The sequence below is a fragment of the Python bivittatus genome, unplaced genomic scaffold (genome assembly GCF_059951505.1).
Source record: "Python bivittatus isolate LINGU-HERP-01145 unplaced genomic scaffold, Pbiv_v1 ctg000080_np1212, whole genome shotgun sequence".
Taxonomy (NCBI): Eukaryota; Metazoa; Chordata; class Lepidosauria; order Squamata; family Pythonidae; genus Python; species Python bivittatus.
Window position 1 is genome coordinate 9,904,798 of NW_028277035.1, and position 16,241 is coordinate 9,921,038.

A 16,241-nucleotide genomic window follows, 5' to 3' on the forward strand; every position below is an offset into this window, starting at 1 on the left:
CAATAGTTATGTAAATGATTTTCTGTGAAAATCAAGGATACTATTTTTACATACTCTATTTACTGTGAAGAAAATTTACCCAAGATTTAAAATAACTCCCACAAAACAAAAAAATGGAAAAAAGTATAAACATAGAGAACAAAACTTTTGTGCAATGCCCAGCCTGTTCACCTTGTCAACCTAGAGTTGCTAGCTCCAGATGAAACCACATTTTCTCCCCACCAACACATTTGTGTGTGTGATACAAGAATATATGTTTATGCATATATAGTGTGTGTGCATAGGCATACACACATTCCCAAGGCACTCTAAAAAAAAGTGCAGGGGCAAGAAATAATATTAACTGATTTCATAACCACCAATTAAAATAAGATACAGCATTTATAGAATTATTGGATCCCTGTGTGCATATATCATATATCATACATAAAGCATTCTCACACAGAGAAACATACTATATGAAAACAAGGAGAAGGAGAAGAAGGAGAAGGAGAAGAAGGAGAAGGAGAAGGGGAGAAAGAGAAGGGATAGCAGCTTTACATTACTAAAAAATGGTTAACCTCACCAAGCAAGCCCCCCCCCCCCCACCTCTCAAGCAGCAACTAATCTTTAAAGAAATCCACACTTTACTAGCAATGTCTGCAGTAACCTGCAGCTCCATCCACTGGATTGTTTTCATCAATGTTTTTTATTCTGTTCTTTTCACTGAATGAAAGTTGACTCCAGTTGCATGGGGGGGGGGGGAGTGTCAAGGGGGACAGAATGACAAAAGCAGCGTCATTGTAAAGCCCTGACCCTTTGGTGTATGTGCTATAATCACATACACCAGTATGTGCTATAATCGCATACACCTACAAAAGAGTCGTTCCTTGCATAATGCTGTGTTTGGAGGTAATTGGTGAACAATTTCTTCACCTTGTGGGGTAAATACAGGAATATTTTTCAGGTTAGATTATATGTCTTTGAGGAATGGTGGCATGGCAACCCTAATGTGGACTTAGCATCAAGGGTAAAAGTTTGTTGCAGCTAAAGATGCATGAATTGTACTGATGGCAATAATTGAATAATAGGAGAATAGGTTAGTACGGTTGCACAGATAGGTTGCAAGATAGGCTGGATTTTTATGCCTCCATCAGAAGTATCAGAATAATTGACAGGGAGAAACATTCACTTGCTGCAGCCTGTCTATTGTTTCCAAGGGCAGGCAAATGGGTGCAAAGAACAGTATTTGGATTATGTAGACCAGTATTTCTCAACCTTAGTAACTTTAAAATGAGCGGAGTTCATCTCCCAGAATTCCCCAGCCAGCCATGCTGGGGAATTCTGGGAGATGAAGTCCACTCATCTTAAAGTTGCCAAAGTTGAGAAACACTGATGTAGACAATTGTCAAGGGAGAGTCAGGAATTAACCAGGTTCTGCCAGTCGATCCTGATGCAGCCATTAAAGATCTTTTCTTCCCTGATGCTTTGCTGCCACAAACTAAAGTTGCCAATTGTTTGGAAACGGAATGTTGTGGAAGCTGAATGTTACTAGGATCTGTTTAACAGATAACAAGAACATCATATATTTTGATGTTTCTAGTGATTATGTTTGTATGCCTCCCTTTTTTCCTCTGAAACCTCAAGCAGCTCATACAGTAGCCTCTCCTCTTGCAACTTTGCAAGACAGGTTGAAGCCAAGGCTGGTGACTGGCATCTCTCATGGCCATATCAAATTGCTTTCCTCCAGGCCTTGAGGGGGCAGGATGTCGCACTGTCTTAATTGCCAAGCCCCGGGATTCCTCAGTTATGTCCTTAACTGTCCTTACAGTTTTAATGTGGGTACAAGTTAAGGAAAGTGATTGGTGGATACCCCAAACTTTGCTATCCCTTCTACCATAGGTCAGCTGCAAGCTGGTATATATTCACCAAACTATCCTCTGAACACAGACCCTTTGGCTACAGCCATTTCTCCCTACCCCTCCAAGCTGATCCTCAGGCTGCCAGGGCTGGGAAGGAGGGCAAGAGAAGCAGCTGGGGGAGCCTATTCTTTACCTCCAGGTCTCTGATTACCTGGGGCTGATCTGTGGGATCAAAGATCTGGTGAGTAAGAGAATAAAGAGCCATCTCTCCCACTTTTCCTGCCCTCCCCTCAGCCCCTGCAGCTGGTGACCAGGGCTGGGAAGGATGGCAAGTGGCGTGGGAGGGGCTACTTTTAAACACAGACTTCTGCAAGAGTGCTAGATCCATGTCCTGGCTGCTCTTGACCATGGTTTTAGGGTGTGTGTGTGTGTGTGTGTGTGTGTGTGTGTGTGTGTGTGTTCTTTTTAATCTCAGTCTCATTTCAGCACCTCCACAACAAACTGACCATTTCTCATACCTTCATGTTTCCAGTGTCATACATACTGCAAGGTCCACTGTTTACTACACACATGGAAAAACTTGTGAACTACATGTAGCCTTGACTGCTCTCCCTTTTGTTCAGGAATCTCTTTTCCTCCCTTTAATGTTGATCAGCCATCAACTGGAGAAAGAGGGGGAAATGGCTTAAAATCATTAATTAAGCTCACTGACTGGGTATGAGGGGAGGGAAGAAGATGAAGTTAGTATTTTTTTTTTTTCCTGCAATCCAAAGAAGCCTAAGAAAGCTGTATCTGGATAGTAGCAGGATGAAGGCTCTGTGGGTGTAGAAATGTGTGCCTGTCTAGGCGCATGAAAGAGAAAGTGGCACGAGTGCCACATTTGTACATATTGAAGGTTTCCGTGGGGTGCATGCAACCCTCAGCCCTAAAATGTTCTCTACTTTATCTACAGTGAAACCCCATCAGGCACCTTCATCAATAGACAAAGTCTTTTGTCACTTGTAGTTGCCTATTAAAACCAGTCCAACGTATTATCAATGAATTGCAGCTCATCATGGTTAGTGAAATTACTTTCCTTTACAAGCCTTGGATAATATAGTTGCTCTTAATTATAGACAATTCTGCCCCCACAACCTAAAATAGCTTATTACCACCAGCAAACCACAGATGAACAACAAAACCTATCCTTGCAACAATCCTAGATAATAAATTTAACTTTTTATCAGTTCAGAAAAAAAATGACAAGTTCTAATAACATCAGTTAAAACTTGAGAAGTTTATTCAGTTTATCATCTTCCACTGTGATATATACCATCATGAGGCATCAGTGCCACACTGCACAGTATATAGGATGAACTGGCAAAATTAATAAGTGGGTTTAAATGTAATCTCAGAAATTTCAGTATTCAAAACCTAATGGGGGAAAAATTCAGCTCTCCAAGGAATTCTGCCACTGACCTTAAAGTGACTATTTTTGAACAATGGAAGTTCAGACTTCTATCCTGGAGCCCCCTCATAAACTGTCCAAGTTCGTCAAGGTTGGGTGGCTTCAGAGCCCACTGAATCCAGCAATGTGCACAACGCTGCCCAGTCTGGAAGCACAGCCCAAAGTGGTTTAAGATTATGTGAATTGCTTTGTCAAGGTGAATCACTTCACCTCTTCGCTTCAATGAAGCAAATCATGTTGCTTCCACAGCACAAATTTCTTTGTTGAAGTAAATCTAAGTTGTTTTGCATAGGTCTAGATCTTACCAAGTTTGCTTTGTGGACAGGATCCTTTAAAACTTAACAACATTTGCTCTGTAATTACTTTCTGAAATCTCATTTAAAATTGATTACATGGTTTATAGCAAATCCCATCACTCTGTCCCCATGTGTGTGTGTGAGAGAGAGAGAGAGAGAGAGAGACAGAATAATGCTTCATGTATTGTTGGAAATGTGGTGGTCAAAACTGAAACTTTAATTCCTATGATGTTATGTGCTAAGTAGCTCCCTTTTAGTCGAAAATGACTTGGAAACTAACAGGAAGACAATTAGAATTGTATGTCTTTATGGTTATAAAAGATTGATACTATAAGACTGGCAATACACCAATTCTACACCAATTATACAATGGTTTGAAGAATTCTTAACTCTTCCTATATTTTTATACAAGCACTATAGCACAGGAAATATATGGACTTAAATGTTTAATAATTTAACTATAAAAGATGACAGGAATAAATATACCAAGTTCTATCTAGTATATAAAATGAGCATGCTTTTGTGGGCTTTCCCTCTTATTTCTTGCACATAAGTTCATGTATATGATGACTAATTGATTCTGTGCCATCAAGCCAGGTTCAGCTCTTAGCAACCACATATATAGACCTTCTCCAGAATGATCTTTCTCCCACCTGGCCCTTCAGGTCTTACAAGGGTGCGTCCATCCCCACTGTAATCAAGTCCATCCCCCTTGCTACTGGTCATTCTCTTCTTCTCTTTCCTTCAACTTTTCCCAGAATTATAAAGGGACCTAGATCTTTGCATAATGTATCCAAGATATAATTTGAGTCTAGTCAATTGTGCCTTTAGTGAAAACTCTGGATTGATTTATTCAATGATCCATTTGTTTTCTTGGCTGTCCATGGTATTCTCAGAAGTCTTCTCCAACACCAAAGTTTAAAAGCACCAATACTCTTCCTATCTTGCTACTTCAAAGTCCAACTTTCACTTTCACAGAGTGTCCCAGGGAATACCATTGCTTGAACTATTCTGATCTTTGTAGGTGTAGATGCATCACAGCATCTGAGTATCTTTTCCAAGGCCTTCATTGCTGCCCTATCAAATGCTAGTGTGCAGTGTATTTCTTGACTGCTGGTTCCTCTACTGTTGCATTTTCAGCTATCACAGCATTGTCATTAGCATAATGCAGGCTATTGATGTTTCTTCCTCCAATTTTGAAATCACAGTCATCTTCTTCCAATCTCAGTATTTATTCATATTCCATATCTAAGTTGAATAAGTAAGAGGGAGTACAGCCTTGTCTCACTCTCTTGCCAATTTGAAGCCAGTCTCCTTCACTATGGTCTATCTGGATTGCGGCTTCTTGCCTTGTGTATATGTTTTATATATCATTCTATAGTTCCTCTGATGCCCTATTAATAAAGTTCAGGACCTCAAAGCAATTACTGATATTTTCCTTGAAAATTATGTGTACATACCCAAGATCACGGATATCACGGAAATGGTTGGCTTTGTTCTTCCACTTTAGCTTTATATGGAACTTGCATACGGGCAGTTCATGGTCTGTTCAACTGTCAGCCCCTGGCCACATCTTTGCTCTTATGACTGAGTTCATCCACCTTCTTGTACCAATAATATAATAAATTTGATTTCTGTGTGCTCCATTTGACAGGGTCCATGTACATAGGCATCATTTTGGTTGTTTGAAGAATGTATTAGCAATGAATAAATCATTGGATTGGCAGAAACTGATAAGCCATTCTCCTGCTTCATTTCTGTGTCCTAGGCCATACAGTCCAACTACATTTTCCTCCTTAATATTTCCAACTTTGACATTCCACTCTCCAACCATATACAGCACATCTTGCCTACATGTTCTGTTGATTTCAGATTGAACTTGGCCATAAAACTTGTCAAACTTCTGTAATTAACCTAATCAACTTAATTGGTATTATTCAGTCAAGTACCGTCTTTGCTATATCCATCCTGACTATGAAAGCAACACCATTCCTTCTTTGTTTTTCATGTCCTGAGTAGTAAACAATATGATCTTCTGACTGAAACTGTCTGATTCCAGTCAGTTTCAATTCAATGGTGCCTAAGATGTTGATGTGTAGTTGATTAATTTCATCTTCCACTGTGCTGTGCTTTCCCATGGTCATGCTTCTTACATTCCATGACCCCTCTGTGATTCTGTCTTTGCAGCTTCAGATATACTTTTCCTGCATGGCAACATCAGCAAGGAATGCCCTGAAGGCTTTAATCTAGCTATAACTAGACTATAAACACCTTTAGTACTTGGAAAGATTCTCAGCTTTTCCTCAGTAGCATATGGAATGCCATTCAAACTGAGGGACTCATCATATGGCTCTATATTGCCAATGACTTTACCTTGTCTATTCTTTTCTTTTTTTTATAAAATACAGAAATGGTTTACCATTGCCTTCTCCCATGTAATATGAAATGATGCCCTTACTGTTGTCACTGAAGTGATCATCTGCCACCTCTTCTTATGCCGCTGCTAACCAATATAAGTACCTGCATGCGTAGCTGGGAAGCCTCGATGACCTTCATGCATTGGGTGACCCCTGCTGGGAGTACATACTTTTTAACATTCACTCCCAGAAGTCTTTAGTCCTCCTTCCCAGCCATGATGAGGCAGTATAGCAGAACTTGAGGAGGATGTCTATGAGAAAGTGAACTGAGATTCACAAACATTTATAAATTTGTTAACTCTTCCATTAGATCCAAAAGCTTCATCTAAACTTAGCATCCTTTACCCCTAGTGCTAGTCAATAGGAGTACTCAATGGGACAAGGTTCTCCCTACTCTCCATTCCATTTTCTACTTTTACCTGTCTCAGCTTCAGCCTTCCCTTGTACTGCTACTTATGCTTCATACCTTGAAATATTTTTTCTGTCTATACTCTCACCCCAAATTACTCCTTTCTTGCCTCCCTCACATTGTTTCTTATTTCTGAACCAGGCTCTGAATTATTCATGCAAATTATTATTTTTGCAACACCCAAGCATATTGACGTCTCCCCAAGCACACTCCAAATGTTAAATAGAATCAGTTTTAATTCAAGAGACTCCACTGAGATTTATAATCTATGAATACTAACGACACCTCACATTGTCCAATGGAATTTTCTGTAAAATTTTCGAAAGATGATTATGGAATCTCCAGAAGTTACACAGATATTGAATGTTTGATGTTTTATTAAGTAGTCATTCCTTTAATTTGAGGAACAAAATAAATACCTTCAGCAGTAGAAAGCTAAAACAGAGGAACAAATGTAACTGTAAATCCTATATGTAACATAATTAAATGGTACCCTTTGTTAAAAAAAAAAAAAAAGCAATGTTTTGAACAGAAGGATTCTGCAAACAAGGGAAACTCATTCCTAATCTTAGAGGGGTGAAGTTATCAGTAACCATATAGAGTTTAAGATCAAAAGATGAGATAAAGAATTCTGATCACCAGTACAGGTGACACAGCTTTTTCTAAAAATTTAAACAAAATTAAACACAAGCTTTTTTGAAAAATAAGCTGTATATGTAACTGAATGAAAGCAAAAGAACTAAAAAAACCTCCCCCTCCTCCTCCCCCCAGTACATGCTAGGAATGAGAAATAATGTAAGAAAGTTATCTCAGTAAAATGATCTTTACTCTGCACTGTCAGAGAGGATTAAGATTTATTATTTATAAATTATTTGTTAGATTTATGTTGCACCTTTCCTACAAGAGCTCAAGCACTCCTCCAGTTTTTTCCACAACAGTTGCCTGATGACAGGTTAGTCTGAGAAACAGTGATTGGCCCAAAGATTTTCAGTGATCTTTCATGATTAAGCATGAATCTGAACTGGGTCCTCCTGTCCCTAATCCAGTGTCTTAACCACTGTACCACACTATTCACTCTTGAAAATAGATGTTTTATAAGAGGAAAGTTATCTCTTGTTCCTGAGCTGGCACAGCTTCTGACACCTGTTTCTATTATTTCCTTCACTAAGTAAATTCAGAAAATACTGTGGGTTATCTCAAACTAGGAATGTGCTAAAGAGAACAGCTACTTTTCGATGTCCTTGCCTGAACTAAAAGATGTGTATGTCATATTTTGGACCATGAATGGAACAGACTGCAAGTATTCTGGGCAAAGTGATTTGGGGGAAAGAACATGAAAAAGCCAAGGCAACTGGTGGTAGCAGAGAGGGGAAGAAGAATAGTGAAAGTGCTGGAAAGATTGAAGGAGGGACGCAAGTTGATACCTGCTTGAAGGGGAGAAGGAAGAGAGGGCTCTCTTACCCTGTAAAATAACTCTGGGATCCCCCTGGAATTTGTTTCATCCAAAACCTGGAACAACCAAAATTTTCTGTATTTTGTTTCTGCCAAATCATGATTTACCTGAAATGGTTTGGCAGAACTTTGGGAATGTGATGGTTAGTTCTGCATTTCCAACTAAACTTATTCTCTATTCATGAACACTCCCATTACAAACCTATGAAATACAACATACATTACTGGATCTAGTTTTAGTCATGCATAAGAGTGGCATCATTAAAATAAATGGAACTTGAGTTATTTACACCTGACAAATTCCACTAATTTCAGCAGATTTGATTCTATGTAAGATCCAGTCTAATAGCTCCAGCTAAAGATCCTATGTCTTTGGATCCCATGCTGTTTAAAACCAGAACAGAGTGATAGTTTTGGAGGAATGGAGCTTTAAGTAATTTCAGACTGAAACTGAAGCTATGAAGTTGTAACATTAACAACAAAAAGATACATATGCTCACAGCTTGATAATTGTACATGTAGAGCTAAAACATGAATAAGTCTTTTACAGATGTTGAAAAAAAGCCACTGCTACACTTTATGACAAAGCCAAGGAGAGGATATGTCTTTTTGAAAGAAAGAGATAAAGAAGTAGTGTAATGCACTATGAATTACTATTGTATTCTTTCCTAACATATTCCAAAAAAAATTAAAAGCCATGTTATAAATCCCTGTCATATTTTTATTCTTAAACACACACACACACGCTTAATTTCACATGGAAAAACCCTTCTAAAAGATTTTTAATTCAACTTCTTTGTGATAGTTTGCAACTGTTTTGCTTGTTGAAGCTCTGACATCCTTTTTTCCTTCATTTTATCCCTTCTTGACTGATAAAATCAAAGGGATCAAGTAGTCGTTGTTGGCCTCACAGAGCCATACAGTACGACCAACTGGATCTGGTAACCTGGCTTTGATGCTGAGGGCCCACAAAGAAAGCCATGTCATACAAACTTGGAATAGAATATTGGATGTGGCAGGAACATGTCTTCCTGTTTCCCAGGAACCTCAGCTGTCATTCCCATCTTCTTTACTTGTTCACTTTTGTTCAGTGACAGAAACCACCCAAGCTCACCCAAGTGCACCTTAAATGCATAGCTCTGGTGTTTGCCTTCCCTAGCATTTCTTCCCTCTTGGCAGTCTTCTACCAACACTGGGTTTCCTTTTATTTCATCACTGATGAGAAATTTTCTAATTTTAGCAGGCTCGCTCTAAGACTGTATCCATACAATATGCTTATGTCCTTAATGCACTAAACTTGAAAAAAAAGCTTCACTTGCCTGTTTGCCTTGTGGTTTAGCAGGTGTATCAACCCAGCCCACTTGGACAGTTTACATTCAATATATTTTGTCAACCCAGAAAATTGATGAATTTACAAGGAGGTTAAAGATGCTGTGTGAACACAACCTAAAGGCTCTGTCTTGGCACATACCTCCTAGTACATACAAGCTGCCCATTCAAATGTGTGAATGAAATTCTTTAGCTGCAGTTTATGAGTTTTTTCCATCATTCAAGGACGCAAGATGGTAACTTTCCCATGCCTACTCAGTGTTTCAGGTACCTGAGTATGCTTTTGTTAAGTGGCTGTTCCAGGGTAAAATCCAGAAGATTCTTAGCTACACCTCTCACTGATTCTCTTTCCTCCCACCCACCCACCCATTTATGCCCATCTGCAATCTTTGGCAGATGTTTTCTAGTGGATTCAGATATAAACCACAGCACACACAGGTATGAAGACTTTTTTGACCAATCACCACTTACCATATATAACAGGGATTATACTGACCATGTTTCAGAAAAGAAATGCCACTTTAAAACATTCTGTGACACAGACAGACAGACAGACAGACACCAAGCATTTCCAGGGTGACCTTGGGGTGGAGAGAGGAGCTCACCATAGTCTTTCTTGCAATACTTCTTCATGTTTATCTTCAGCTTCCCTTTGGATGCCTTGCAGTAGGATTCACAATCTTTGGGGGAGATGAACAGGAAGAGAAAGGGAAAAAAACACATATATAAAGTTATTCTTAATATGAATGAAAGCCTGTGGGAAGAAGGGAGCAAGGGGAAAGGGAAGTGAGAGAGTAGTAGAAACTTAGCCTGCTATGAATAAGCAGCGTGCCTGGGAGATCCATCTGCCAGGACCTGATTGGGTCATCTAATGGGGGCATTCACTGAAAAACCTTCTATATTCCAAAGAAAGCCTTTCACAAAAGAAGCGACCCGCCTCTCCTTTCTCCTCCTCCCCTCCTTGTCTGATGGATTTTTTAGCCCGTCTTCTGCTGCCTGCTGCAACTCAGCTGCCTCCATGGGAGACCCTGGGCCTCCCTTATTGTACCACCCAGATCTTTAGAGAGCCACAACTCTCCCCCCTTCTCCCCAGTTCTTAAACGGCAAACTGGAGCCTGATTAAAGCCCACAGAGGCCTCTTTGTCACCCCTAACCCAGACCTGTGTCAGGCTTTGGCATTCATTGCAGAAGGATTCTGGCTGGGGTCACCCCTCCACAAAAGGGGTCAGAGAGGAAATTAGCAGCCCATGAAGCATTAGCAAAGCCTTTGGCGTCCACTCTACTGGAGTGTGCAAATAAAATGCCCCAGTGGGATTGCTTCATTTCTAATAGGCCCTACTGCTGTGATACAATGGCTTTACTCCTTCTGAACATCATCCTGTGTTCCAGTGCTCCTAATGTGATGCAGCAGAGCCGCTTTGGCAGAGCCCGCCGGAGCTACTTTGCATCACTTGGAACACGGGGAGCTCAGTGGTGCTTTGTGCATCAAAGGCTGATCTTCACAGTCACATTTTATTCTCCCATCACTGGCTAGGGCTGAACTGAGCTGTAGCGACCTGCTCTGCCTACCCTTTATTCTGTTGGAAATACCAGAAAGCACTTACTCTACAACGACACTCACGTTTATCCCAATAAACTAGAACAGAAGAGGTAGATGTGTCTTGTGCTTGTAAAACGGGCTAAAAAATCCATCATCCATCTGCAATACACACACCTTGCTTTTCTCGTGTATGAAAAATGTGTGGGGGCAAGATATCTCTCTTTATAAAAGTACTCAAAGCAGCATGCATGGGGTGTCCAACAATATCCTATCCATGAACTGATACCTTGTTAATTTATTGAAAGCATATAGCAATCACATAAAGAGCTATAGATTACAAAATGTTTAATCTGCACCACCACCACCACCACCACCATCTTGTTAAGTACTCAGAATAATGTTTGGCATATTTAATACAAAACAGAAATGTAATACATAAAAGTCAATAACATCACAACAGGGTTGCTTTGCTGCTATAATCATTATACTACAGTTTTTCCAAGGAACTCAGACCTCCTGGCTCTCTCTACATATATAGTCATGCTTCATATTTTTGTTGGCATTATTCTGATATCTTGAATCTATTTCATTCCAGAAAAGGCAGCAGAGTCAGAAGCAGCAGAGGCTTAGAAGCTGCCAAGAATTAGAAGAATGCCCCAGATAACTGCAGAGGAAGCAGAATCCAAGTGCTCCCTCCACTAAGCAGTTGTCCAATCACTCTCTCTATTGATTAACAGAGGAACAGTTCTCCTGGAACTGCTAATCAATATGAAAGTCCCCAATGACTATCAAACTAAGGTCTACAGATAAATTAGCCAATACAGAATCTTGGAGGAGGAAATGATTCACTTGGGAAACATGCCCACATTCAAGACAGATCAGCTGTCATCTAAGCACCATTTTAAATGCTTTTTGTTTTGCATATTACTATGTCTTGATGATTGCACTGCTTCTGACATACTTAGAAGCTTTAATTCCTTTAATCCCACAGGATCAGACTAATGATCTCTTTGTTCCCCTCCATCCTTGAGTGTAGACTCACAGCCACCAAATCTAAGGCTGTAAAGCAAATTGGATTTGATGGTGAAAGGGTGATTCACAGTGCACGTCAGTGAGCGCGTTGCACTGGTTAATGCCTCTTTCAACATTTTTTCCAGGGATCATACAGTACAAGCCCAGGAAAAGATACAGCTTCTTTACGGAGTTGCTGACTAGTATGATATATATGTTCACACACAATCTCTTTCCATTCAAATCCAGATCACTGCACAGCCCTGATTATCTTACCTACTCTTTCTTCTGAATCTTTTAACTGTTCTTAAATCAGTGCATCAATTCTTTCCTCTTCTCCAGGTATGCATATGGGCCTTAGCTCAATTCTAAAATTAATTCAGGATTTGCTTGCTGCTCCTCAGGATCTTTTCCTGTCTGTAATTCTGCTCCATTTTGCTGGGCACCCAAACTTGCAGGCAAGAATTCCCCAATTGCATCATTATCAATTTGCCTCATATGTTAAGGAAGAAAGCTTTTCCCCTTGTTAAACATCTCTTGAGTTCAAAGTAAGTTCCATTATATGACACAACAGAACACATGAGCTCTTTCTTATCTTGGTGCCTTACAGATGGTATATATTGCATATGAACTACTGGGTTTTAGGGATGGCCAAATAAGAAATTTAGATCATTTTAAGAATCTACTATAAATGACCCTAAGTCAAGTACATTCTTAGGTCACCTTAGAGTCAAGCTCAAAAGCTAACCCATGGTTTAAGACTCTATTTTAAATGCTATTTTTGATTCTCTAATTAAAAATGATGACATCTAAGTATAGTTTATGTTCCAGATTTTTTTCAAGCTATGCATAACCAATCAAGAAATTAAGTTCTTTGTGCTCCATTTTCTCTATGACACGGTAATTATATTCACTCTGTTTTCTTTTCTTGGTCAACCTCTCTCACAGTACCTAAATTTTCCAGCAGTACAGTACCTGAATTTCACAGATACACAGCAATTCCTGCATTGTCATTTCTATAGGGTCTCCTTTCTTTCTCTCTCTCTTTTGTGGGGGAGAGAATATTAATTTCCTCACTCTCCATTCTATTGAATCACAGAATGCAAATCTGCTGGAAAACATATTTATTTCCATATTACTGTCAACATATTTACATATATGAATGAAAAATGCCCTACAAGCATCCACAGGCCTATCAATTCTCCTGGCTAGTAAAATATAATAAAGAATTTTGGCCTCTTTTTACATTTTTACTTACAACGTATCTGCTACTCTACACTTCTGTATGGCACTCCATACTTTCTGTTTTCCACCCATTTCTGTACTCCATCCCTCACATACCACTGATATGGACAAAGCAAAAGGGACATTCTGATATTTCCATGGTCCCACACATGGATTCAATGGGTGCCATTCAAAACAAAGTCAGTCTGTTTCTATGTATCCCATCATAGATTCTGATTATATCCTATCATAGGTTCTGATTATTCATGATAGATGGTCAAAGGTGCTATATGGATGGAGAATCAGGCAGAATAAATATGAGAGTGTCTTAGGTTTGGGAATTCCTTCTTCCTTTAGCCCCCACCTCACCCAACATTACTTTAAGTAAATCTAAGTATGACAAAAATTCAAATATTTGATGAGGAGAGGAGAGGGGAGGTGCAGGTAACTGGAACTTTCCAAATAGAATAATATGCTTATTAACATCCTGCTTATTGTTATTGTTATCTTAGTCTAGTACTTTGTTTCTCATAGTGGACAACCACAAGCACAAGAAGGAGATGGGGATATACCCCTATCCCACCATTGCTCCAGTGCCTTTGGTATTTGGAGGATTGCTGCCTTCAACATGGAGTTGAAAACAAAATCACATCAGCATATTTCTTTTGTCCTGGTCACTCACTTATGTATTCAGTCCATACTCATTCAGGATGCATTTGTTCTTGATCTTCTCTCTTCTTTTTTTTTTAACCTCACACTCTTCTTACATAACTCATTCATATAACATTGTATTTCCTTTTATGTTTCTCATGACATATCCAACTCTCAAGAGGGGAAAAACATGCTATTAAATGCAACCATTTTACAGCTTTCAACAAATGAGACCACATCCTACCTGCATTTGAACATCTTAAAATTTCTCCTTCCATTTCCATTTGTACTAAATATTCTACTAGGGTATAAATTCATCCACTTACTCTAGTTTTTCACCATTTATATATAACTTGCAACCATCCACTCCATCTCCCCCATCAAATCATGCTATTTGATATATTAATTTTCAAATCCATTGTATCATACAATCAAATTCATTGCTGTCAAATCCATTCAAATCCTCATTGCATCATACATACCACAAAGATGCACTGCACTTTTCAAATTTTGTTCACCATTATCTCTTATACCTTTTCAATCACAATTATGCCAGGCATATTTAATAAACCAGCCTCTTATAATTTTTGCATTTATTCTTGCTACTTTCCCCTTTGTACAGGGAAAAAAACAACAACTTTCTTCCAGTCATCAAGCAAGGAGTATTTTCTCACATACATTTAACAAGTCACACAGCCATTTCATAACAAACCACATGCACATTATAACATTTCTCCAATTAGACTATCTACTCCTGCATTCTTACCATTTTTCTGCCTCTCATAGTGTGAATTACTTCTTTTTCTTCACTAATGTATGTATGTATTTTGGTTCCACTCTTCACAATATCATTATCATTCCCATACAAATTGCTAAAATACTCCTTCTAGCCTTCTCTCACTTCAGTCTCCTCCCAAATTATTTCACCACTATTATGTTTAATTTCATTCATTCTGCTGGAGTGTCCTTGTTTAAGCCACTTCCAAAACAACTTTTTCATTTCCATCAAAATTATGCTGCATTTTCTCTACCTCATTTCATTTTAATCATTCTTGCTCTCTGTAACTATATTTTTTGCAACTTTTTCTTTTTATATACATTACTATTTAATATTTTTATTTGGCATGTGCTTATATTTAAGCACAGTAAGGCTTTATTCCTCCCCATCCCCAACAATTATGTGAAATAGGATGGGATGAGAGAGAATGGGTCAAAACCACCAAATGAATTTTCGTAGCTGAGGGTGGACTAGAAGGACATTCCCGCCCCCCCAATTCTTTATTATATACTTTAAAAGAATATAAGAAATAAGTAATGCAATAAAAAAAAAATTAGGCATGGTTGCCAAAATAAGGGTAGATAAACAACAAATCTGAAATGTCATAAAACTAATATATTCCAATACATCATTAGAAACTTATAATATTATGAGATATTTCATATCCATTTTCTAGTCAAAATCCACATATCTTGGTTAAAGTTTAAATCAAAACATGCATTGTTAAACTTGTTCAAATCCTTAAGTGAAACTATAAATAATAAATAATGCATTCCACCAATACTATAAATTATGCAGTAAGTTAAAATATGAGCTTTAGAAACCAATTGTGGATGTAGCATGCATCCATTTATGAGATTATATCGAGAATAGTTTCCAATTCAAATTGAATTGTGTGTCAGATCTACTTTTTAAAACAAACTTACTTTAGACATTAAGGCACATTCCCACAGTTTAGTTAGCCATTCTTCCGTAGAGGAAGAAGACAGAGAAAATCCTTGCAGTCATTAATATATACAATGCCAATTCAATATATTTTGAAGGGATGTGTGCTTTAGTAAAATTTAATAAAAATATATATTGTTGCAATGGGTTTGTTCCATTCAATTAGAAGCACCTTAACTACTATACCACATTGGCTCTCAACTCTCAAGACATGGAGCCCACCCTTGGCTGCCCAAAGAAGCCAGGCAGGCAGGAACAGGATCCAGGTGGCTGAGTTCAGGCTACAGAAAACCCAGTCCAATTACTCAGACTCTACAAAGTTAGCTGATCCCAGATGACAGCACAAGAAGTTGCCTAGTCATCTCATTAGATTCTGCCCAACTGGCATCCAACCCCATCGTCTATCTGTCTTCATCTGGTCGGTCATATCCAATTTTCAGAGACTTTATAAATTTAAAGATCCAACCCAGATTAAATATGAACAAACTGCCCAATTACGTTTTTTGTACTCTTTTGTCTCATTCCCACCCACCCGTCCATGCATGTCATCTAGCAGAAAATATATAAAAATCCCCTCTCACCCCTATAGGTGATATGTGTCTTCCTGAATCTCAGGTCCTCTACCAAAGGCCTGGAAGTTTGAGGGTTCTGCACAGTATCTTAGCTGTTCCTAGCACTGCACTCTTCTGGACAGAGCTCTGATGTTGTTCCTGGGATTTGTTGGAGCCACTCTCCCAGCTTAGAAGTCACAGCCCTGAGTGCTTCTACCACTACTGAGACCACTTTGGCCTTTACTTTCCACATCCTCTCTAGTTTCTCCTTCAGGCCCTGGTACCTCTCCAGCTTCTCATACTCTTTCTTCTTGATGTTGCTGTCACTTGGCACTGTTACATCTATCACC

At 38.9% G+C, this 16,241-nt stretch overlaps 1 protein-coding gene across 4 annotated transcripts in view; it reads right to left on the reverse strand.

The window, feature by feature from the left end:
• NTN1 (netrin 1) overlaps positions 1-16,241 on the reverse strand; it is a 215,951-nt gene that overhangs the window by 75,761 nt on the left and 123,949 nt on the right. For all 4 annotated transcript variants that reach the window (XM_088133490.1, XM_088133491.1, XM_025175889.2 and 1 more), the window contains exon 6: positions 9,797-9,871. In XM_088133490.1, the coding sequence (XP_087989616.1) occupies positions 9,797-9,871 (75 nt within the window). The remainder of the gene's footprint in view (positions 1-9,796; positions 9,872-16,241) is intronic.